Source organism: Prunus persica, chromosome G3, assembly GCF_000346465.2.
Source record: "Prunus persica cultivar Lovell chromosome G3, Prunus_persica_NCBIv2, whole genome shotgun sequence".
Lineage (NCBI taxonomy): Eukaryota > Viridiplantae > Streptophyta > Magnoliopsida > Rosales > Rosaceae > Prunus > Prunus persica.
In genome coordinates this window covers 18,159,844-18,183,345 of record NC_034011.1, presented here as the reverse complement: position 1 = coordinate 18,183,345, position 23,502 = coordinate 18,159,844, and the positions used below count along the sequence as shown (strand labels likewise).

The window sequence follows — 23,502 nt, the reverse complement described above, 5'->3', positions numbered from 1 at the left end:
AACATTTGTATTAGTAGCAATTAATAGCTGTTATTTTGGTTTGTTTCGTTGAAATGAGTTTATTGTTATCCAAGTCTTTATAATTTGAACTTGGATTTTTTCCTTTTCCAGTGTTTGGTGGCTGCTTTCCCCTATATCATTTAACTGTTGGTGTTAATTTAATATACTCTTGTATTATTAAAAATAAGGGTAAACTACTGAAAACTCTCCTGAATTATAATACTTGTTGAAATGTCCATTATGAATTATTTTTTCAGCCAATTTAACCATTAGACTATTTTTAATGGCCAATTTAGCCTCTACTGTTAGTTTCCATGTAGTTTCATCCAATTTTTCATTAAAAATAATTAAATATTTAAAAACTAAAGAAGCAACCAAAAAAAAAAAAAAAAAACCCCTAGCAATCAACGTCTTCCCCACCCCATCCCCCAAACCCTCCGAATGCCCAAAAGATCTACTGGTCGGCCACTGCTACATACGATCCAGTGTGCAGGGTGCTCGCTGATCAGAAACCTTTCCCAAGAAAGATCACTGAAGGGCTCTTCAAGGTAAGCAAAGCGTTACTAACCTAATACCGAATAGAAGCCAATTCCCCCCAGTCATGGGCGGAGCCACACTAAGGGCTACAGTGGGCTGTAGCCCGGTGTGGTTTTTTAAGAAAAAAAAAATATAACCTATATATTTAACTTATCTTCAATATTAGCTCAGTAAGTGGAGCTGTACATATTACTTTATTTTCACTTTCAACATTTAAGTAAATGTCTTTGTCATTTTACTTTTATTTATTTTTATATTACTCCATTTACTTAAATTTACAATGTAAATAAGAAAGTACCCCCCATTTGGATTCAAATAAAAATAGTAGAAAATCAAATTCCTACCAAATCAAAATATGAAAAATCGGTTTTAGTGCAAAATTCAATTTAGGCTAAAAATGATGGCTCATTAAGTCAATATATACTTCATACTAAAATCCTATAAAATCAAGTTTTCTTATTTGATGTGTGAGGAATAAAAGCCGCCAAAAATTATCTTGAGAAAATGATTATTCTGAAAACCCATTTTTCATACTTAGTCAATATTTTTACATAAAACAACTTTTCATGTATGATATGAATGCATGAAGGAACCTAAGGTAAATCTAGGTAAAAAGCCTTAGATGTTCAATCTACTATGGTGTTAAACCTTATTTAGTTTATGTTAAAACTTATTGAAAATTAGTCTATGGAGCTATGAACTAGCTTGGTTTATACGATTTAATGTTTACTTTTATTTCTAGAAAGACTATAGAAATTGTAAGTACCAAAAAAAATAATCATTAAATTTTAAGCTAATAACTTTAGCTAGCCCACCCGTTGAAAAATTCATGGTTCCGCCCTTGCCCCCAGTGAAGACACTCTGGTTCAAAAAGGGCCGCGCTCTCTAGCTAGGATCTGATTTGCTATGTCCCCATTCCATCGGTAGAGAATTCGGTTCCTATCCCACTCTTCACAGATGCTTCACACAAATACAAGACGTCGGCTCGAGTTAGGGGGCAGACCCCATGGCAGATTGATGAGCTACAACCCAACAACCAAAGAGACCAAAGTTCTGGTCCACAACCTCTACTTTGCCAACAGAGTAGCAGTCTCTCCAGAGACGGGGAGAGAAGAAAGAAAAGAGGGGGAAGAAGAAGAAGGAAAAGGAAAAAGAATATTTTTTTTTAAAAAAAAAAAGAGAAAGAGAGAAGAAATTATGATTTTACATTTAATTTATTATTTTTTAGTATTGTCCTTGTAAAATGACAAACTTACCTTTATAATTAATAGAAAATTGAATGGAAGTCTAAAAACTTGACGGCAGGGGCTAAATTGACCATTTAAAATAGTATAAAGGTTAAATTGGCTGAAAAAATAATTCATGGTGGACATTTCGACAAGCGTTATAGTTCAGAGGGGTATTCGGTAGTTTACCCTAAAAATAATAATATGTGGACAACTTAATGACCATAAAAGTGATTAAAATAAATCTATCCTAGTTTTGAAAACCAAAAAAAAAATCCTAGCCCCCCAACAGGCAGTTGCGGCTCAGCGTCATATTTCTATCACCATCATTTTTTCTGTTTCTTTACATTTGGAATAAGTCGAAGAGACTCTTTAGGTTCTCTGTGTAGTTTTCACCTCTCCTTTTGTGAGAGTTTTTCACCTCTCCTCTTCTAAGAGTTTTTCACATATCTCTTGTGAGAGTTTTATTTGTATTGTTATGACTTGGTTTTTTTCAACCGTTATTTCTATTTGGTTGTTTTGAGTTTGCAATCTTAGTTGGGATGCATATGCCAGAGTTTTTTCAATCATGCGTATCGTTAGTGGAGGTACACCAAATTGTCTTAATTTTGATGTTAGATCACTCCGTTATTGTAACGGCTCTTTATAGCTAGTTTGTATTTGCCTTTTATGGCTAGTGACTTTTTTAGTTAAATTATAAATGAAATTCCAAAATTTATCAACAGAAGAAAAATCAGCATATGTAAAATCATGACCTATCTATATGAAAATTAAAAAAATTAAAAAAATAGAAACTAACATATCTTAAAAATATAACCATATAATACTAAACTGTAATTAACCTTTTTTATATAAGGCAAATGCTATTAGAACCAACTTCTTATTACATTAAATATTTGGACACCAGTTGTTGTGACTATATTTCATTTGCTTTGAATAATTTAAACAAGTTAAACAATGTCACGTCAGTCGATGGCCAACTCATCATGGCCAGGGAAAACTCTGGCTTTTACTTTTACTGGCCACAAATTGAACAACGATTTATATTTGTTGGTGAGGGTAAGTATAAAATTTTCCCACGTATGGCCAAACCGTAGGAGGAGACATAGGTCTTGCTGTAGAAGCCCTGGCCTCATATGTAGCTTTGCATCTGACAAGGATTTGGCCCATTGTTTGGTACATACCTAAACCATTATTTTTTGGTCCTTTCTTTAACTTTCTTCTGCTTATGCCCCCCACCACCAATATAGTACTCTTTGTAGGAAATAGTTTACCTAACAGGTTTAAAAAATGCCTATAATTCAGCTTTCTGTTTTATGTTTTGTGCATGTCCAGAAATTCACATTTTTTTTATAAAAAAAATAAAAACGGCTTTCCTAAAAATTATGTATCTTAAAGCATACCTTTTGTACTAATGGCTGAATTTATTGAGGAAAACATAGAGGAAAATGAATTGTTGAACGATAAAATCTCTTTCTTGACAACATGCAGTGTTTAGTCGTGATAGAATTTTCCGTCCGCTACATTTCTTCGGAGAAAGAAAATTAACACTCGCTAGTATATCTCTTCAACATAAAGTAAGAGATGTTAGAAAACCGTGATTTTCAGGAAAGAAGAAAAACAATATCCAAAGCATCGACTGCCCTTGATCAAACCTCATTTTTCAATACAATATCAATTACTTGCAACCCTCGGATCATATAGGAAATTGAATCCCTGCATTTTTCATTTCTGGAGAATACCCACGTCGATTGTGACACACAAATTCACCATATTCGAACATATGTTTTATACATCTTCTTGTATATTTTATTTTCAACAAACCGTGTTTACAATAATAAAGGGGAGGATACACTCAAAACCACTCTGTTTTTAAGCCTATTAACAAAGGAACCCATTGAAGAAACTCATCCAATCCAGAGCTGGTGGTATTACAATGCTCCAAATCTCTGCCATAATGCCAAAGCAGAGGACTTTGACAAGAAAATTTACAAACCCCTAGAACCAGGAATATCAATCCACTGTAACTGGAGTTCCAGTTCCCCTCTCTCCACATTTCTCAGTCTGATACACATGTTCTGGACAACTTGGCCATCAGTATAGATGATGCAGCTCTCTTCAGCTAGGCAGTTTTGCCTGCTCGGTTGCACTCTGGAAAGTACGGTTCCGCTTGGTACGCCTTGCACCCGCATCCGTAACGCTTCAAGAAACGGACCAATCTCGAACTCAGCATCCCCCATTTTGTCATCAAGAGTAAATGTGTCTTTGTCATACACATGCTGCAACATCAGCACCACAAATCATTCAGTAAAGATACATAAAGTTTAATGTGAAATGCAGCTACTATGTAGCCAAAGAAAAAGTAGTTACAATGTTAACTGGAAGAGTTGGATCTGCAATTGAAAGTGTTAAATCTTCATTCCACTCGGGATTGGTACTATTCTTCACTACACGAGTCTTTAACTTCTGCATAAGGCAACACATTTATAAACCATCAGTGACAATACACAAATAAACCTTAACCAACTGAAAGCAGAGCAGATGGGCAGAGGGACAAAGCTACAGATCTTTGAAGTTTTGTTTCCCCTCCTTATTTGAAAGCATCGTGCAATTAAAACCCTATCAAAATATGATTGAATTTAAAGGTAAAGACAGAGACAAAATCATCTGCAAAAATTAAGGAAGAAGTTGAAGGAACCCCAGAAAACAGTCAACAAGAACAATCTTTGTTTGTTTTAAAATTTACATCGAACATGGTCGACTCTAACTGGCTAAAATATTTGACAATATAAAGAAAAGCTTGACCATGAAGTCAACGACCACCAAAGCAATCCAAAAATCCAAATCCACAAACCTTAAAGTCCAAGACCAGAACCCTAAAACTTAAAGTCCACAATTCCAGCAAAAACCAGAAACAAAAACAAGACATGAAAACATATGGAGAGAAGAGAACCAAGTTACCTGCTTGCCCATTTTGATGACAACATAAGGATCGCTGGTTCTGGCAGTGACATCTCTAATAGCAAGGTTTACCCCCTTCTGCACTCGAACTCTAAGAAGGCCCAACAGGTGCTCCATTCAAACTTGAAAACAAGCTGTGATTATGGCACAAAACAAGGATGAGAGAGAGAGAGAGATTTGTGGATAGCTTTTTCAATCCGTGATTAAAAACCCAACTGAATTTTATACCACAACAACCAAGCCTTTCTCTACTGGGTCGTTGCAACTTGCACCATAGAGTTGATTAATCAATTAATTAACTCCATAATCTCACGCGCAGACAAGGAAATGGTTTTTATCAAACTCTTCATTGGAAGGAATTCGTGTTCGATTTTCCAGTATATAATTCTTGATCAGTGATTTATTTGCCTTTATTTTATTTGGTACGCAATTGACTGGAAAGTCCAAGCACTGGGCTGCGCCCTCTGCCCTTTCATGGTTGCAGTATTTATTTGACTTGGTCGTTTCTGGAATTTGACTTTTGGGTCGTTTTCTTGAAGGGGACGTCTTTAACAACAAATATATACGAACAAAACTTGTCCTAGTCGAACGTCCAATAAAAGGTGAAAGATGCCTTGGAGAAAACTAGCATGAATCAAGATCAGATCCTTGCACAAGAAACACGTAGCAGATTATCCAAAATAATCCAGAGATTTTAAATTAAAAATAGAGTTTGAGGATACCGTTAAAGCTTGAAGATTTTATTCATAACAAGATTGAGCTTACTCGTGGTTACAAATGGGAGTAAAGTCTTACAGAAAAACATTGGCCAAGCGAGAAGTGATAAAGGACGTGTGTGATCACCAAGTAACTTGGGTAGCTTGTATGTGCGTTGAATCATATATTATAATATACCGGTCAATTTAGCATTAAATGGAGCTTCATTTGTTAATGTTCCTTCTAAAATATCACGTATGATTGGTGTAAACAAGCGCATGTCTAGCTAAGTTGTGACAAATGATATGAAACCCCACTTTATCTTGGTATGGCGTTATGGATCATGAGCCTATGCATTTAGGTTTAATGTATTTATCTGTATTTAGTTTAATATTATTTACGGCAATAATATTTTTATGACTTCCATCTTTTCTCCAATTTTTGACGGTTTCTCTGCTTTTTATTCTTCCGACTTACAGGAATTCTTGGACTGTCCTAACAAATGAGTTTGATTATGATGTTGCCCCTTTTCTTAAGTTTATAGATTTGGACCTAAAGAACTCAGAAATTGTGCAAATTCCTAGAGAGTGCTTTGGTTTTCTTAAATGGTTTAAATGGTTATTACCAATAATAGAATCTATGGTATAATAGCTAATTGCCCATAACTTTACTAAAAGAGAAAGAGGTAACTTCGACGTTTGAATCTTAGGACAATGTCTTGTAGAAAGGTTTGGGTAGTGTTTAGAATTTGAGATGGGGGTTTGGAAGGAAAAGGCAAATAAGGAAAGGGTGAATGCTTGAGATTAACAGTTACAACACCTACAAGGTGCTTGTTCTTACTGCTCTGACATTGCCTCTCCAGTTTATAAGCGCTGGTAGCTCTGTAATGCCATAGAAACACTAACATATTGTCTTCTTGCTCTTTTAGCTAGGTCTTTTTACTTCTTTCTCCTCACTTCCCCCATTGCTCAAAAAATAGGGTCGGATTTGGACTAGCCCATCGAGCTTGGGATAGTTTTACAGGCCTAAAATGAGGATTAAAAAATTATTTGAAACCAAAATGAGAATCAAATAAACAGTAATGTACTACATAATGAAAATCAAATTATTCTAATTTGTTTTCTCACATCCCATATGTTAGCAATACATACTACATAGGTGGATACCCTTCTAAAACATCACTATTTTGACATTTATGAATCAAATACTCGAAATTATACACAGCGACAGTGTGGATGCAATGCAAATCTAGAGACCCTTAGAAGTAGGAACATCAATCCACTTCAATTGAAGTTCAACTTCCCCACACTCCACATTTCTCAGTCTGAGGACCATGTTTTGGACAAGTTTGCCTTTGGACCAGACAATGTAGCTCTCTTCAGCAAGGCAGTTTTGCCTATTTGGTTGCACTTTTGTGATTATTGTCCCATCTGGGAGGCCTTCCAAGCGCATCTTCAAGACCTTAATAAATGTCGCAACCTCAAACTCTGCATCCCCCATCTTATCATCAAAACTAAAGGTGTCTCTGTCATACACACAAAGCCTGATTGGGAGATTTGGGTCTGCAACTGAGAGTGTCAAATCTTCATTCCACTCAGGATTCACATTCTTCTTCACCACCCTGGTTTTCACCTTCTGCTTTTGAACATAAATTCAACAAGCTATCAGTTGAAATGATAGATATTTGGAATCACATCAATTTCTCAAAGCTCTTAACCTCAACAAGACGTAATTCAGAAAGTTGTTTGGTGGACAACCACCACATAGCAAAGTTGGGTGTTCATTGATTTCCTGGTCAATAACTAATGTGCCTGAACCCATGTCTTTTTCATTCCCGTGGGGACAAGAGAGGCACTTGCACGTCACGGGGGGATAGCACTGTTAACTGACAAAGCAAATGTCCTCCACAGAAGCACATTACTACCAGATTTTGTTTTGGTGAAGACGGGAAACATTACCACCAGATTAAAAATAATAATGTCTTGATGACTTCAAATAAAATTACAAACCAGATCCCTTAGTGATATCAATATTCTGGAAATCAAAACAAATGTTTACAGCAACAGACAGAAAATAAGGAAACCATATAAATTCCTTCATTTACTGTTCTTTAATCTTTACAATGAAAGAAAACAAAAAGAAATAGATTCCTTTCTCTTTTCTTTTTCTTTTTTCAGATACCCTCTTGTGTGGTTGGAGTTTTTAATACTATGAAAAAAGCAACAACTAGTAAGGCCAAATAAAAAGGGTTACTTAAGAGGCTTCCAGAAGACATGACTTAAACCCAAGCAAACACTAGTACAATTATAAACAGAAAATATGAATATGTACAATGAAACACCAAGTGATCCTACCAGATCCATGTATTGCCATCAATCACCTAAATTTGTAGAAAATAACAACAAACCCAAGAAACCCAGAAATGCAAATGGATCAAGAAATGCAATAGCAAAAGACAAATTATCTGAAAAGTAAACCATTTTCATGATTAAAGACAGCCAAATGAGTTACCTGCTTGCCCATTTTGATAACAGCATAAGGGTCACTGCTTCTCATGTCTCTAACAGCAAGGTTCACTCCTCTTTGGATGTGAATTCTCAGAAGACCCATCAAGTTCTCCATCAAATATTAATCAATTTTTATTTATCTTCACAAAGTAAGAAGCACCAGAAATCGCAGGAGTAGGAGTAGGATGAGAGGTTTGATTGAAGATTGCAATTTGGGAGCCTCAGTCTAAATCTCAATGGCTGAGTGAAGTTGGCTACCAAACCACAACCATTTTATATTGACCCCAATAGCTAAGCTAGAAGCCACCCGTTATCCTATGTGCCTTCAATTTTTTCAACGGCGGCCAGTCAACATCAAATCAAACCAGCAAGAGTATCACGCGCTCCTCTAGACTCTCACTTTGGTTTTGCCTTTCCTTTGTTTTTCCTTTTTTCTTTCAGTCTGCATTTTTTTAATTTAGAGAGCGTACAAAGTTTGACTTAGGGTAGAATGGCTTACGGGTCGGGTTTTATTTGTTTAATTATAATTGACCGGGCACTCCAAGGTGCCGGATTGTGATGGTGAATGAATGTCACTGTGTGTGTGGTCGATTACAGGCTACTACCGGGCTTATTTGACTCAGCTGGACTTGGACTATACGAGATTACAGCAACTATAATTAATGTAAATATGTATGTAATTAGGTGATGAGGTGTTACAGTTAATCATTCGGAGTTAAATTTGGGAGGATCAATAATAACAAGTAGGTAAAGACGACATTTTCGGGATTTTTTACTTGATGAGGAAGGCTTTGGCTGTTATTAGGTCATGCTCTCATCGTTTGTTAGTAACGACATGAATATCACCTTCACATGTGATGATGTGAGAATATTAAAAACAAAAAGACAAACATGGTTTCGTTAGGACAGTGAGCTCACTTCCCCTTGCACCAAAATTTGAATTACTCTTCTCGTAGATTAAATTAATTTAAAATAATTTAAATTAACACTTATATTTTTTTTAAAATTAAACATAAATATTTTTTGCAATTGCTTATTAATGGTTTTGAAGATCCGGTCATCAACATAATAATGATTGAGCACACCGATTTAATATATCATATAATTCTAAGACGTTATACACCCAATTTGACTTATGTGTGATCAATAATTTAGATCTCAACAGTCATTGCATCGAGAAAAAGAGTTATTTTATGGAACAAGTTTTTAATTTGGTAAGCAACATATATAAAATAAAAATTAAAGTACTAAAAACATATATAAAATACAGGATTTTTTTTTAAGCGGTTTTTTTTTTTTTTTTGGGATTTAGCAGTGTCAAGTATCAATGCATAAGGGTAAATTTAGAAAATAAAAGCCAAATTGTCTCATGTATTAATGATATTATTTTATGTAATATAGGTGACACATATCATGAGAAAAAAACTGAAGGTCCGAAATAGAAGGTTGTTAGCATTCCCTTTTTTTAATAATAAGCAAAAACGCAGTCGTCTGCTGGCTCGTATTTTATTAGTTTCTTCCCTTTTGTCCCTGTTCAGTCCCTTGTGTTCTATTATTCACAGTGAACATGGTGGACGGCACAAGGGTAGTTTCTTCCCTTTTGTGGCACACATTGTAGAAAAACTGACTTCATACAAAAAAAAAGTCTGATATAAGATATTCGGGGTAGTTTCTTCGCTTCGGGGTTGTTTACAAGTGATGTCATGGATCCTCTTCTAGAATTGTTGAAAAAGCGAGAGCCCCGGCTGCTGCGGTCACGTGAATTCTAGCTGTAAGTTAAGGTAGATACCCATACTTTATAAAATGTGCTCCTCCTTTCAGAAAAGACTAATTTAAAAAGGAATCTAGGAAATATTTATTGTAATTTTCTCCATCTTCCCTTCTCTGTTTCCTTTTTCAAGAACAAAAAATCTGGTGTGCTATACCTAATTTCAGTTGCGCATAATTACTTTCTCCTGGTAACATTGGTTTAGTAAATCGTTAAAGAGGTTTATGGTTAATTCCAATTTATTACTCTTAATTTTCACTCGTAATGAATGTTACTCGTGTTTGCAAGTTTAATATTTCAGTATTCGTATTTTATGAAATTGTTGCGATGTGGTTTAGGATGCTGAAATGGAGTAAGCAAGTGGTCGCATTTTGTGAAGTCTGGGTTAAATCATCATTTCCTATGGCAGAGAAGGGGTTAGAAGAGGTAATTCTGGCCAGATTGGTGCTGGTGGAATCCTAAGGAATGACAGTGAAGTTGAATAAGGGAGACTTTGTTGAATCCACCTGATTGAACTGACTGACTGTTGATTACAATTTTGGCATCAACAGCTTCACACACAGTGATTTGAATGAATCAAATAAATGGTAATTTTATTAGAAAATGGAAATGAAGCTGTTCAAACTTTTCTCACATCCCATAGGATTGACACCAATACATGGGAGGATAAAAACTCAAAAATACAACTCTCTCTCTCATATCTATGAACAAAAGAATTGAAGAAGCAGGGCCCCCAAATACAAATATACAGGAAAACAAAAAAGGGGAGAGAGAGAGAGAGAGAGGGGATGCAATCTAGAGACCCCTAGAACTTGGAACATCAATCCACTGCAATTGAAGTTCAACTTCCCCACACTCCACATTTCTGAGTCTGAGGACTAAGTTCTGGACAAGTTTTCCGTTGGACCAGATGATGCAGCTCTCTTCAGCAAGGCAGTTTTCCCTATTTGGTTTCACTCTGTCAATTATGGTTCCATCTGTTAAGCCTTCCGAGCGCATCTTCAAGGCTGTAATGAATGAACCAATCTCAAACTCTGCATCTCCCATTTTGTCATCAAAACTAAACGTATCTTTATCATACACACAAACCATGATAGGAAGATTTGCATCTGCAACAGAAAGAGTCAAACTTTCATCCCACTCAGGATTCACATTCCTCTTCACCACACGAGTTTTCAACTTCTGCAATACCAGAAAATTGGTTTCATAAGCAATCAATTGAAATGAACAAGCATCAAATCAAAACCCAGAAACCCACAAGTCCAAATGGATCAAGATTCAAGAAAAAACATCAGAAAAATAGACCATTTTCATGATCAAAGAAATGAGTTACCTGCTTGCCCATTTTGATAACAACATAAGGGTCACTGCTTCTCATGTCTCTAACGGCAAGGTTCACTCCTCTTTGGATGTGAATCCTCAGAAGACCCATCAAGTTCTCCATCAAATATTAGATCAAGATCAGATTAATCAAACTGGTTTTATGGTTTTCACAATTCAAGTAGCACCAGAAAATCCCAAAGGAATTTAAAAGCTCTGTTTCTAAACAGGGAAGTAGTGGATGAGTCTTGTTTTAACCTTTCCTTGCCTTTTTATACACAAGTTTGTGAAGGCTATGGCTTTGTGCTTTAGCTAGGAGCCACCCATTATCTCATATGCCTTTAATATTTTCAACTGAGTTCTGCGACCAATCAACATCAAGACCAGCAAGTCTCACGCGCTCCTCTAGACTCTTTCACTTTGCCTTTCCTTCGTTCTCCCTTTTTTACTTTCATTTTGCATTTTTTTATTTAGAGTGTGTACAAAGTTTGACTTAGGGTAGAATGACTTGCGGGTCGGGTTTTGTTTAAGTGGGCGGGTTTTTATTTGTTTATAATTGACCTGGCAATCCAAGGCGTCAGATTGTGGGCTTGTTTGACTCAACTCGTCTTGCACTGTAGGAGATTACAGCAAGTATAATTAATGTAAATATGTATGTAATTAGGTGTTTCCTAATCATATCTTTAATAATAATGCTGTGTTACAGTTGGTCATTCACAGTGAAATGTGGGAGAGGATCGATAATGACAAGTAGGTTGAGATAACACATTGGGAAATTGCCTTGATGAGGAAAGCTTTTGGTGTTATTAGCTCATTTCTCTTTCATCTCTGTTAGTAACGGCATGAATATTGTGGGAGCATATATTTTACCTATTAATAAGAAGACGACACGTGAAAGAGGAATATTCATTATGTCAAATTAATTACCCATTTAATTGGAGAAATTATTTTTAATTTATGATAAGAATATCTCCATAAATCAAGGAACTAATCTCCATCAAATCTCTTAGAATAACTTCTATCATCTTTTTGAGGAAGAATAATCATAACCAAATGAGAATTATTCTCCCAAAATTCTAACACACAAGAAGGCTATAAATACATAGCTACACCAAGCATTCAAGGTAATTCCAATAACCCTACAAAAATCATCTCTCTCTCTCTCTCTCTCTCTCTCTCTCTCTCTCTCTCTCTCTCTCTCTCCTTGTATCTCATCTCTTCCTCTCCCACACATAAGCCCATCCGGCTCTTCTCGTGAGAGAAAACTCCATCCATTTTGGCTATTGCCACATCTTTTATTAAAGATCCAATTGAATTAACTTATGCATCGCAGGGTTTTTGGCCAACACCTTCAGATATGGTCTATTTATTCCTGTTTATTTCACAAAAATTAAAAAAAAAAAAGAAAAAGAAGCTCGAAATGCGAAAAATCTACACCCAAATAACGTGAGAAATTTGTACAAACAAATATCACCTCCACATGTGATGGCGTGAGAAAATTACAAACAAAGAGACAAATATGGTTTGAAATATCAACTTTATATTCTTTTTTAATTGTGATGAGAAAAGATTGTTTGTGTCCAATACACTGAGAGATGGTGGTGGTGGTAATGACATGACTCAATTGTCTGACTTTGTATCGAGAACGATCTTTGAAGGAAGAGGTAAAAAATGAACTGTTTACATAATCTAACCCAAAAGAAAAAAGAAAAAAAAGAGAGAGAGAGCCATAGTTTATCAAATAATTATCCCTACAAGTCTTTGTTCAAATTGACCGTTGGTGTTGATGAACCAACATTAAAAGAAAAGAAAGAATTGTTGACAGTTGCTTGTTATTTGTGTTGAAGTTCTGGTCATCACCATAATAATGGAAAGGGGAGTGAAAAAATCAACACTTTTTTTTTTAAATGACGTTAAATAAATAATTATACTCCCAATTTGATTCGATTTAAAGCTATTCAATTACAATATTATTATGTATTTAAAGGTCTCCCTCTCTTTGTCTGAACAAAAACAATTTCGTTTTCAACTTTGAATTATTATTACAGTTTTTAAAGCCTTTTAGAAGTGTAGTGAGCTGATTTCATACATTCATATGAGACTCAAAAGTCATTGCATAAGTAGTCAATGAAGATCTCAAAAGTCATTGCATTAAAAAAAAAAATTATAATTTGATAAACCAACATATATGAAATAAAATAAAATAAAAACCACATTGAAATTGTCCGTTGCTTTAGCTGCAAGCATTAAACTACGTCCCATCTGAGGTCATGAACAACGGTCTTAAATTTTTAATCACACATAAGTCTTAGTTTTTATGAATTTTTGACCAAAGTAAGAGAGAATTAATTAATTTGGGATGCAAAGTGTTTTCTTTTACAAACTTGATGGTACTTACATTACTGTCACACCATTAATTTTCTAAGTCACAATCTCAATTTATTTTATTTGTTGTTTGTATATATTCAGTTGTCAAATTTATTTTTAAATATAATACTAATATATCACACATGTCACATGCAATGCGTGTAATTTGATTGGGAGGTCAAATTAATCAAATTGAAAAGGCCTTAAAAGTATGGATAACAACTTTAATTATTAGTTATCTCAACAAAAAAAAAAACCTTTAATTAGTTTATAATTAATCAAAGTTTGTTGACGAATGGTATTATTCACTCAATAATAATAGATGAGAAAAAGAAAATTGTGAACACAAAACTAATATTTAAAAAACAACGGCCGGACTGGCGGACCCCACTAGAAAACATGTAACCAACAAGACAAATTAGATAAGAGATTCGAGGTAGTTGCTTCGCACGTTGTTTTAAATTAATGTCATGCATTCTAGAATTGTTGAAAAAGCATCTGCATGCATTATATTAGTTAGTTAGGTAGTTTAAATATTGTAGCGTTACTTTTTAATCTATAGAATATTTTTTTGCTTCTCCTTCCACAAAGACTAATTAAAATGGAATCTAGGGATATTTTATTTAATTTTCTCGATCTTCCCTTTTTGTTTGTTTTCTTTTTGAAAGAACACAAAATCTGGTGTGCTATACCTAATTTGTTGGAAGATGCTTATTGGTGCGGGTTTGACTTCTTCTCAATTAAGTTATCCTTGCACTTTTTTGTATCTTCTTCTCCCAAAGGATATATGAATGGGGCTTTCCATGTCGCATTTTCCATTGCGCATAATAATTACTTTATAAGTTTATTAAATTCAGAGAGACGGGTCAACGGTCTACTACTAACAATACTGATATTGTTCTGAACTTTATTATCTACAAAACCTAGTATGTGTGGAGTTTTATCACAAAATGCCTCGGTGTTATTAGTAATAGAATTATTCATTATATTTTGTATTTTATTTAGTCAAGTTTCCTATGTATGACTCATATTCTTCAACAAAATTTAGAGTTAATTTCAGTATGAGACTTTCTTCTTTTCAAGCTTAACCAAGGGCATGAGACATATTTTACCCTCATACGTAACGTCATCATCAAGCCTCTCCTCATTAGCTTAACCCTAATTTCCTCCATCAATATTGGCTTAGACTGAGCATCCAACATCCATGAATTGAACAACTCACATAGATTGTTCATGAGTATTCCACACTTCAAATTGTTGTCAAAGTGTGTGAACCTTGACCAATGTCTTGGTGGTCTTTCTGGACTTATTTTACAAGATGTAATATGATTAATAAGTAAAAAATAAATTCTTGAATTAAAACCAGAAAATAAATTCTAGAAGCAACATTGTACGTGTAACCCACTTACATACTTCATCATTCATTGTTGGCTGTTGCCCATAATGAACCTTTCAACATTTTTCGACTCATGAATAAATATGTCCAAAAATAAGTATCCCAATATTCATCCATTCAACAAGATAAAGAGCTAATGAAAGTTCATGCATGCCTAGCCAGCATTTGGCATTGACTCCTTAAGGGAGGGCGCTCTCGAAGAAAATATTTGATTCCCTACATAGTTACATACAAATCACAATTTTACATATGCATAGATTATTTTCTTTAGTTACACATGCAATGTTCAATAACTAGTAGTCCATTTGTGTTTTATTTATTTTTAATCCTAGCTTAACTTAATGTTATTGAATGTAAAAATTCTTACTAATTGGGTGGTAGTTGGTTTGACTCAGGTCTTTGGTGTGCTCCTAAGTGATATTGGTTTCGAAACCCCACAGTACCCGTGTGTGAATTTTCTCCCCTCCCCTTCCTAACTTTGGCACACACAAAAAAGTGAAAATTGAAATTGAGCAAATAAATTTGGGCTTGAGAAAAGAATTGGGCTAGAATTCAATACGTACAGGTCTGGGTTTGGTATATTCAATATGACTGACCAATAACAATGTTAGTCGGCCTTGTGCTGTAGCGTAATTCCCATGTTGTCATTAGTCCCATTTTTTCCCTGATGTCTCGCCCTGTTATTATTTGTGTGACACGAAATTTATGAGCTGAGTAGACGGGAAAAATATATTCTAAGTTTGATTTTTCACTCATTTTCCTTTGAAAATTTATGACCACTAGAGCTGAAATTCTAGTAAATTATAGAAGCATTCTCATATGAGGGTAATGGTAGGAAATAATGGAAAGTAAAAATTGATATTTATAAATATATAAATATATAAATAAACCTTGACGTTTAAGTTTATATGAATATATCTTTGTAAATAATAAAGGTAATAGTTCATAACATATTCGTTGACGAGCAATATGTTTACCACTATCAAGAGTGCAAGAAATTGTAATAAATTTTATAACTCAAGTAGTTAGTCGTAATTGCATTTACATTTGAGATGTTATGTTGAATTCCCCCTCTCCCACTATTGAATGTATCAAAAACTAAATAAAATTAAAGAACATTTATTCAGTTTTTTTTCAAAAGAAGATATATATATATATATATATATTAGTGGTCTGATGTTTGAACTCCCATGACATATTGATAATGTGTGTGTATAAGAAACTCTTTCTCCTTATAATTTAGACTATCACTTATATTAAAAATAAAAAAAAACACTCAAGACTACAAATAAATTCACATGCATGCGTGAATAATTTTTTTTTTTACAGGAATATGTGTGAATAATTGTTACTATTATATTTTAAATGTAATTTTTAACGTGTTCATTTTATAACACATGTATTAATAGATAATATCACTTTGCCATTGTATTAGGGTGACACGCAATTTCTTTCCCAAGGAGTGCGTGGAAATCTGTGGATTCGCTTCCTTTCTTTACATTGTATAACAACATAACCTGAAGTTGTCATACTTGACACGAAGCCTTCCATGTCCGCTGAAGATATTCTTCTTTCACAAATTTATGTCCCTCTTCTTGTGAAATACCTTTGAGTCTTGAATGGTAGAGATTTGTTGTTCCTTCATGCACTTCCTTCGTTTCCTTCCTCAGAGGACTTCTGCGCATGCCCTTCGCGCGCTGTCCTCCTCCTTCTCCTCTTCCTCCACCACCTTTGGTTCCTGCAAACAGGCTTGGTACCATCGCTGCCTTGGCCTTGACCCCCTAAACACTTAATCTCTCTCTCTCTCTCTCTCTCTCTCTGAAAGTTCATTTGTGTTGTGCTGTGTGTCTCTTGTTTGGGTTGATTTCACTTAGGCGTTTGGAAAAGAAAAAAACAAAGCAACCGAAAAAAAAAAAATTTCAGAAAGAAAGAATGCTGAAGAGGAGGAATGTTTTAGAGAGAACTACGTCACAGCAGAAGCATAAGAAGATCAACAATAATGAAGTTCACAGTGTGAAGAAAAACAGGTTTTTGATCACAGTGAATGTTGTTGGAAGCACAGGGCCAATAAGGTTTGTGGTGAATGAAGATGATCTTGTTGCTGGGGTCATCGACACTGCTCTCAAGTCCTACGCTCGTGAAGGCCGCCTACCACTTCTTGGTTCCGATGTCAAGGATTTCCTTCTCTACTGCGCTAATGCAGGATCCGACGGTACAATAAAAAAACGATTCATTCTTTCGTGTTCATGTGTTAAAATCTACGTCGCTACGCATACATGTCAAACTGTGATTTGTTTGGAATAACATATTTTTCACTTAATTAATAGGCCTGTTAATTACATTTTAATTCTATATATAACTTGTAGCCTTAAGTCCATGGGAAAGTATAGGATCTCATGGGGGAAGGAACTTTGTGCTGAGCAAGAAGCAGAGGGCAGTGCAGAATGTTACAGAGAGAAAGCCAGAGATGACAGCTCCAAAGGGATCAGTTAGTAGCTGGAAGGCATGGCTCAATAAATCATTTCCTTTCAAGATATCATCTCACTGAGGCTACTGAATCTTCTCATACCACAATCTGATGTTTCAATCAAGTCTCTCAGACGATTGAAATTATTAAAGGTTTTATGTTATATTCTCTGCTGCCAACCGTGTAAACTTATGCCTTATTAATTAATTAAATATGTGCCACATTGTTTTTGGCATATATTCCTGACCTTTAATTAATTTTAATAGAGTCCTTTAAAATATGTTCCTGCCTTTGATTTCCGGCCGTCATCTTGGTCCTCCTACTTTAAGAAAGGGATGCCTTGATGAATTTTTCAGAGGATTACTTGGTCGGTGGAGGTGGTTGTTCCAAGAACTTTCATCACATTCATTCATTCATGGGAGAATACGAATATAACTTTGTCAAAATAGAGGCTCAGCTTCAACAAAGCTACTTTTTTTTGGTAAGAAGAAAAAGAAAAAGTGGCAGCTGTGTGACTTGAAGCACTTTACCAGCATCCTGATTGGTTATGATTGTTACAAACCAGTAACGAGTTCGTTACTGCTTTGTAACAATCAAGAATTAAGCTTCCACATTGAAGTATTATGGCTATGATTTAAAAGTTGTGTAGTTCAATGGCTTTCAAACCTAGCTAAGGGAAACCAATATATGAATGTTTGTGTTGCTCACTCGTACAGCAGCATTTAGATGGACGGTAAACATCTGATGATGGTACAAGATGATACATGAGTTGCTAGTCTATTTGTTGCAATAGTTGTGATTGTTGGACATAGGGACGGATCTAGGATTTGAAAACGAAGTGGGCTAAATTTACCTTACGTCCTAATATTTTAAGAAGATACAAAACTCAACGGTATACATTAATAAAACAAAATACCCTAATGAAGAGTACATATAAATAGAAACTATTAAAACCAAAAAAATCTACCATTAAGTCGGCGTTTTTGTTTCCCTTCTAAGTGAGATGGATATACCTTCACTTTTAGTTAACATGTCCTAAGAGAATTTTTACTCCGAATTCTACTTCTGCCTTCTTCTTTTTCTGTGTACAGTACAATAAGGGTTGGCTATTGTAACAAAAGCAAAGACAAAAACAAAAAGAAGGGGTTTATTTATGCGTAAGTGGGGTGGGACTCATATTTTGGGCTTAAAGAAATAAAACTAAAGGAAATGTTTGACTATTGCAACAGAACAAACAAAAAAAATAAGGAAGAAAGAAAGGGAACGATGTGTAAAGTGTGGAATAGCTATAACTTGGGTGGGCTAATGTTTTAGTTTAGGGTTAGAAACATACAAGTAGCCCAGGTTGCCCCTTCTAAGAGCCTTTCCAGCGGTAAGGGCTAGGGGGGGAGGCCCAAAAATCGATTCTAACGGTGAGGGCTGGCCTGGGCTGGCTGCGGGTCCTATAGGGCTTGGTTGGCCCGAAGGTAAGGCGAGTCCGAGCTCCCACCTGCGTTTTGGACTGACGCCAACCCTCGACTTTGAATTTTTTTTTACCATTGGCCCTTGTGTTGCACGCGCCAACAGTAAAAAAATTTGCACCCGCGCTACAGTTTCTTCCAACGGCTAGCAGCCACGTGGCGTCCTCTGGACTCTCCAATCCAACGGCAGCCAATTTTTTTGCAATAAAATAATGAAAATTTTATAAAAAAAAATACCCAAAAATTAATGAATTTTTTTTTCTTCTATAAATACCAACCAATACTCTTCACTTTTAACACCAAAATCCTCATACATTTTCTTCTTCTTCAACTATTATTCACTTTCTACTCAATATTTTTTTAGTAAATTTAGGTTTCACTTTTGGAAAAAGCCAAAGCTTTTTTAAAAAAAGACAGAAAAATCTCTCAACTTTCAAACCAAAGACATGCAAATGTAAAGGATTCCTTAGGAAATCCAAAAATAAATAAGGGCAATTTTGTCCATTTTGGCTTCTTTTAAAAAATTTCTCTCTCCTTTGTCCTTTTCCAAAGTCTCCCTTTTTTTCACTTTCAAGTTTTATTTTTCTTTATCATCTTATGGCTTCTTCTATCGAAACCAGAGGGGCATTCATGGAAGATGTTTTGTTGTGTGAGTGTTGGGTCCAAATTAGTCATTGTCCCGTCTTGGGCAACGAGATGAAATTCTATCATATGTGGAGAAAAATTCATACCAAATTTTGTGAAAGATCGGGTTCGACTCGTACGAAAATGACATTATATAGTAGGTTGAAAATTCACAATAAAGAGTTGGGGAAATGGAGAGATACCTTGGCAAAAGCGATGGACAAATGTGGTCCACCTCGGGTAGATGTCGTCTGCTAGATAATACCCATTCTGGTAGACAATATTGTTGATTTCATAGGTGCTATTCGGAGCTTCACCTCTCAAAACATCGTTGAACACCAGGGATTGACCCAACATGTTCAAGTCGTTTTGAGATCCGGCAACTCCGAAGAAGGCATGCCAAACCCATGTATCGAATTCAGCAACGGCTTCAAGGATGATACTTTTTTTCCCTTTCCTATTTCCATAATCTCCTTGCCAAGTAGATGGGCAATTCTTCCATTGCCAGTGCATGCAGTCGATGCTACCAATCATTCCTGGAAATCCTCGAGCTTAAGCTTTTTGTAGAATCCGTTGGAGGTCCCTGTGCGTAGGTCTACAGGTAGTCTCTGGTGTACAGAGTTTCAACTGCATCACAAAATCTTACCAAGCTCTCCAAAGTAGTGAACTTCCCCATCCGGGTAATCTCATCCACCTAATCAGCATATGAACCATACATCAGCATTCGTATAACAACTGTAAGCTTTTGCTCGGGAAGAAGTCCTAAAACCCCAGCAGCATCACACTTTTGAACAAACTATTCATCATAATTGCAAATATCATGCATGACTTTATTGAACAAATGAGGTTACATTCTATATCGCCCTCGAAAATGAACATCGGAGTGCAAAGAAGTTGGGATAAAATAATCTTCCAGAAGATTCTTACCCCGAGAATGCCTATGTCTATCCACATTCTGGCCACGATCGACTTGTGAACCACGGCGGCGGCCTTGGTTTTCTTCATCAAGAAAAGTCACTCCTATGACAACTTGTTGATCTAGTTCTCTCTGCACCCTTTTGCCTTCAGCTCGTCTACGTCTTCTTTCTCTAGTTTGTCGCTCTTGGCTCTCCAAGACACTGCTCATGTCTGACATTGAGAATGGAGTATGAATTCTAAAATTTGAGAAATGAAAATATAGAGAAGATTTGGTGTGATAGGTATGAGCTGAGCCTCTGGTTTTATAGAAAAATTTGGGCATATAGAGATGACGCATGGTGCGATTTTAGAGGATGAAAATCTTATCTAAAATTTAAATTTTATCTTAAATTTTGAGTTTTGAAATTTATTTGAAATTTGAAACCAAAAATCTTATATGAATCTTTTATCCGATTATGAGATATGAATTTTATAATAAATATTGACACGTACCGACAAGACCCGACCCAAATTCTGCTTTGGAATCCGAGCAGGACCCTGTGCTTGTCCGACACCTGACGAATGTCGGACACGAATGACCTAATTGCCCTTCTATACAAAGCATGATAAAATAACAAGGTTGACTCCTACCGAAAAATCGGCAGAGTCTCCCTTGTAACTGGATCAATACCAAAACATTTACACATGCCAAACAAGTATATATATATATACAACCAACTGCCAACATACATATATATACATTCCAACAGTTAAATTGTAATTCTATGGCAAAATATCATAGCGACTACTAAGAATTTACAAAGGAGTCAATTCGTTTACAAAACAAAAGTCCTACATCAGAAAGGAAAGAGCGGAAGGTGAAAAACGGCCCGGTAGTGGATCAATGTGCACGTCTACTGCCTGGGGGCGCAAAACATTGAAAGGGTGAGTGGACCCAAAAACAAGTTTAGAAAAATACATAAGAACATACTAACCCCACTATAAAAACAGTTATACAAACTAAATTATTCTCTTTATTATATTCGTACTGAAATCAATGCACTCATATAATTATACATATATATGCCAATCATACTCATGGTCAACATTAATTTCTTAAGGCATTGAAAACAATTTAAAACTACCACCTAGGTGTGCCCCTTATTTCCGTCAATTCCTAATATCCGTCAATTCCTCGCATCACCAAGGGTGACACGTACTCGCAGGTCTCAGTGACACAAGGTCAGTCCGAGCCGCAACTAGCAGGATTCAGGGGACCGTAGTCAGTCTGATCTGCATTACTCGCTCCACACGAGTTCAAGTACCAAAGAACTCGTGAGGCAACTATCAAGCATGCTGACTAAACCAAAGGCAACCAATAAAATCCGAAGGCAACATTTGATCTAAAGGCAACTTATTTACCGAAGGCAACATCTATATATCTGGGTACATAAGGTGGTTTAAGAAAATATAAAGTTTCTGAAGAAAATCTGTTGACTAACTGAATTTCTGTAAACTCTAAAACTCTGCTGCCATTTATCTGATAATTAGCTAGAATTTCTTTTCCTATATCCTTTAAAGGATATTCCACTCGGCATCAGGCAAAACAAAATATTTAAAAGCAGATAACAGCTTATAAAACACTAATCTTTGAATAAAACTTATTCAAGATCAAATACTGTAACTGAACTGCTTAAATTCATTTATACAAACAAAGAGTCCACTCACTGGTGGTCCGTGCTCGCTGGACCTCTTGAAGGTCCCTCCTACAGGTCAACTAGTGCCCGGGAGCCTGATTCAATAACCATAATATTCTATTAATACAATACTCAATATAGTACTAATTTAAAAACCCTGACCCCCGGCTCCTAGAAGTATGTGCGTCAGATTAAAGTTGTTCTTATGCCCATAAAAACTTTCCTTCCACTTGGAATAGTTTAGCAGTATCTTGGAACTCAAAAAGCGCTAAAGTCCCAAAAAGTCAACCCGGGACTCTGCGGGTCCACGACCTCACAATATGATCCGGAAGCCTCTAGAAGTTTCAATATACCTAGGACATATGTCCCGAGGGTTTGATCTCGATCGGACCGTCGAATTGATCACGATCATACAATCGCATGATTTCTAAACCCTAGCCCTAGGCTTTGCGATTTCGGAGTATCCGGGACTCCGATTCACGATCCGTCGAATCCTATACGATTCTGGAATTGTCTAGAGTAACATATCTGAAAAAGATTTCGATCCAACGGCTTAACAATATTGAACCTGAAAATCGCACAATATGCAAAAATTCGTTCGAGGCTCAAACGGTATCCAAATTGAGATCCGCGAATTCCTACACGCTCGTGACAACACGAGGATCATTTTATGACTGAAAGTGAGCTCCACTAAACCACTAAACTGCCCACGCACCGCCACACGCTCCGGCAGCGCGTGGGTGGCTTGATAAATTTGTGGCGGCCGGAAAACCGCTGGCCCAAACTCATGTCCCAGGTAAAACACCCTATTTAGAACCACTTTTGTTCTTGGACTTACCCCAAAATCTGGCCAGAATGGCCGGAACTTCAAACTCAAAATCGGCGGAACTTTGGATCGTGGTTTGATCTATCTAGGCTAGAAATCGTTCCAATCTTACCCAACCAGCAGCTAAGTCGTGAAAAATAGGTAAGGATCCATACCTTGATCGTCCGATTTGGTGGCCGGAGGACGGAAATCGGCGGCCATGAAGTTTCGAACGAAAACTGGCGGTTTTCATGGTTTTCCGGAGGGATCACAGCGGCGGCTGGTGTCGAGGTGGGCTGAGGCTGACGGCGAGGCTTGGCCGGTCGTTTTGGCTCCGGTCTTGCGGCTTGGGGTGGTCGGTGACGGAGGTTTGTAAGGCGGCTGAAGGGAGGACATCTGGAGAGGGAGGGAATAGAGACTGAGAGAGAAGAGAGAGAATGAGGTTTTTACAATCTGAATTTTCAAATTACCATTTTGCCCCTCATAGTATTTTAACCGTATTTTCTTCGTTAAAGCTCCGATTCGAGCCCACTTCATGTCTACAGACTTGTTTCGTCACACGCTACGCAACGGTGTGTGTGGAATTGTCAAATTCCTTCTCGGTCAAAAAGTCAATTTTTCTTTAATAAATTATTATAAGAGCAAAATTGTCTTTTCCTCTTAATAAATTAATAATTAAATATTAATTTAGGTTTGGGTTATTACACGTACGAATCCAAAAATCTTATCCGAAAATATTATCCCAATTAATTGTTTACGTAAAAAAATTTGTGA

General features: G+C 36.1%; 4 protein-coding genes across 5 annotated transcripts; 1 reads left to right on the top strand and 3 right to left on the bottom strand.

Moving 5' to 3' along the window:
* Positions 3,460 to 5,121, bottom strand: LOC18783117 (protein C2-DOMAIN ABA-RELATED 4). 2 transcript variants are annotated; one of them, XM_020561015.1, is made up of 4 exons: positions 4,953 to 5,121; positions 4,725 to 4,858; positions 4,134 to 4,229; positions 3,460 to 4,042 (listed from the first exon to the last, which is right to left on the bottom strand). In XM_020561015.1, exons 2-4 carry the CDS (start codon positions 4,839 to 4,841, stop codon positions 3,752 to 3,754), a joined length of 504 nt encoding a protein of 167 aa, XP_020416604.1. In that variant the 5' UTR covers positions 4,842 to 4,858; positions 4,953 to 5,121; the 3' UTR covers positions 3,460 to 3,751. The 2 variants fall into 2 exon arrangements, with proteins under 2 accessions (XP_020416604.1, XP_007217177.1); XM_007217115.2 differs by having other exon boundaries at positions 4,725 to 5,121.
* On the bottom strand, positions 6,466 to 11,305 carry LOC18781797 (protein C2-DOMAIN ABA-RELATED 4). Its single transcript, XM_007216408.2, has 3 exons — positions 11,161 to 11,305; positions 7,932 to 8,047; positions 6,466 to 7,055 (listed from the first exon to the last, which is right to left on the bottom strand). Exons 2-3 carry the CDS (start codon positions 8,040 to 8,042, stop codon positions 6,669 to 6,671), a joined length of 498 nt encoding a protein of 165 aa, XP_007216470.1. The 5' UTR covers positions 8,043 to 8,047; positions 11,161 to 11,305; the 3' UTR covers positions 6,466 to 6,668.
* Positions 10,263 to 11,166, bottom strand: LOC18782671 (protein C2-DOMAIN ABA-RELATED 4). The gene is made up of 2 exons (XM_007215015.2): positions 11,029 to 11,166; positions 10,263 to 10,877 (listed from the first exon to the last, which is right to left on the bottom strand). The coding sequence occupies exons 1-2, from the start codon at positions 11,137 to 11,139 to the stop codon at positions 10,491 to 10,493; spliced, it is 498 nt and encodes a 165-aa protein (XP_007215077.1). The 5' UTR covers positions 11,140 to 11,166; the 3' UTR covers positions 10,263 to 10,490.
* On the top strand, positions 16,244 to 17,525 carry LOC18782704 (uncharacterized protein At4g22758). The gene is made up of 2 exons (XM_007215962.2): positions 16,244 to 16,990; positions 17,145 to 17,525. Exons 1-2 carry the CDS (start codon positions 16,711 to 16,713, stop codon positions 17,324 to 17,326), a joined length of 462 nt encoding a protein of 153 aa, XP_007216024.2. The 5' UTR covers positions 16,244 to 16,710; the 3' UTR covers positions 17,327 to 17,525.

Coding starts and splice junctions, on each gene's coding strand:
- LOC18783117 (XM_007217115.2), bottom strand. CDS start 4,841: ATGGAGCACCTGTTGGGCCTTCTTAGAGTTCGAGTGCAGAAGGGGGTA. Junction 4,230..4,724: donor TCATCAAAATGGGCAAGCAG/GTAACTTGGTTC, acceptor TGCCTTATGCAG/AAGTTAAAGACTCGTGTAGT. Junction 4,043..4,133: donor CAACTCTTCCAGTTAACATT/GTAACTACTTTT, acceptor CTGATGTTGCAG/CATGTGTATGACAAAGACAC.
- LOC18781797 (XM_007216408.2), bottom strand. CDS start 8,042: ATGGAGAACTTGATGGGTCTTCTGAGAATTCACATCCAAAGAGGAGTG. Junction 7,056..7,931: donor TTATCAAAATGGGCAAGCAG/GTAACTCATTTG, acceptor GTTCAAAAGCAG/AAGGTGAAAACCAGGGTGGT.
- LOC18782671 (XM_007215015.2), bottom strand. CDS start 11,139: ATGGAGAACTTGATGGGTCTTCTGAGGATTCACATCCAAAGAGGAGTG. Junction 10,878..11,028: donor TTATCAAAATGGGCAAGCAG/GTAACTCATTTC, acceptor CTGGTATTGCAG/AAGTTGAAAACTCGTGTGGT.
- LOC18782704 (XM_007215962.2), top strand. CDS start 16,711: ATGCTGAAGAGGAGGAATGTTTTAGAGAGAACTACGTCACAGCAGAAG. Junction 16,991..17,144: donor CGCTAATGCAGGATCCGACG/GTACAATAAAAA, acceptor TATAACTTGTAG/CCTTAAGTCCATGGGAAAGT.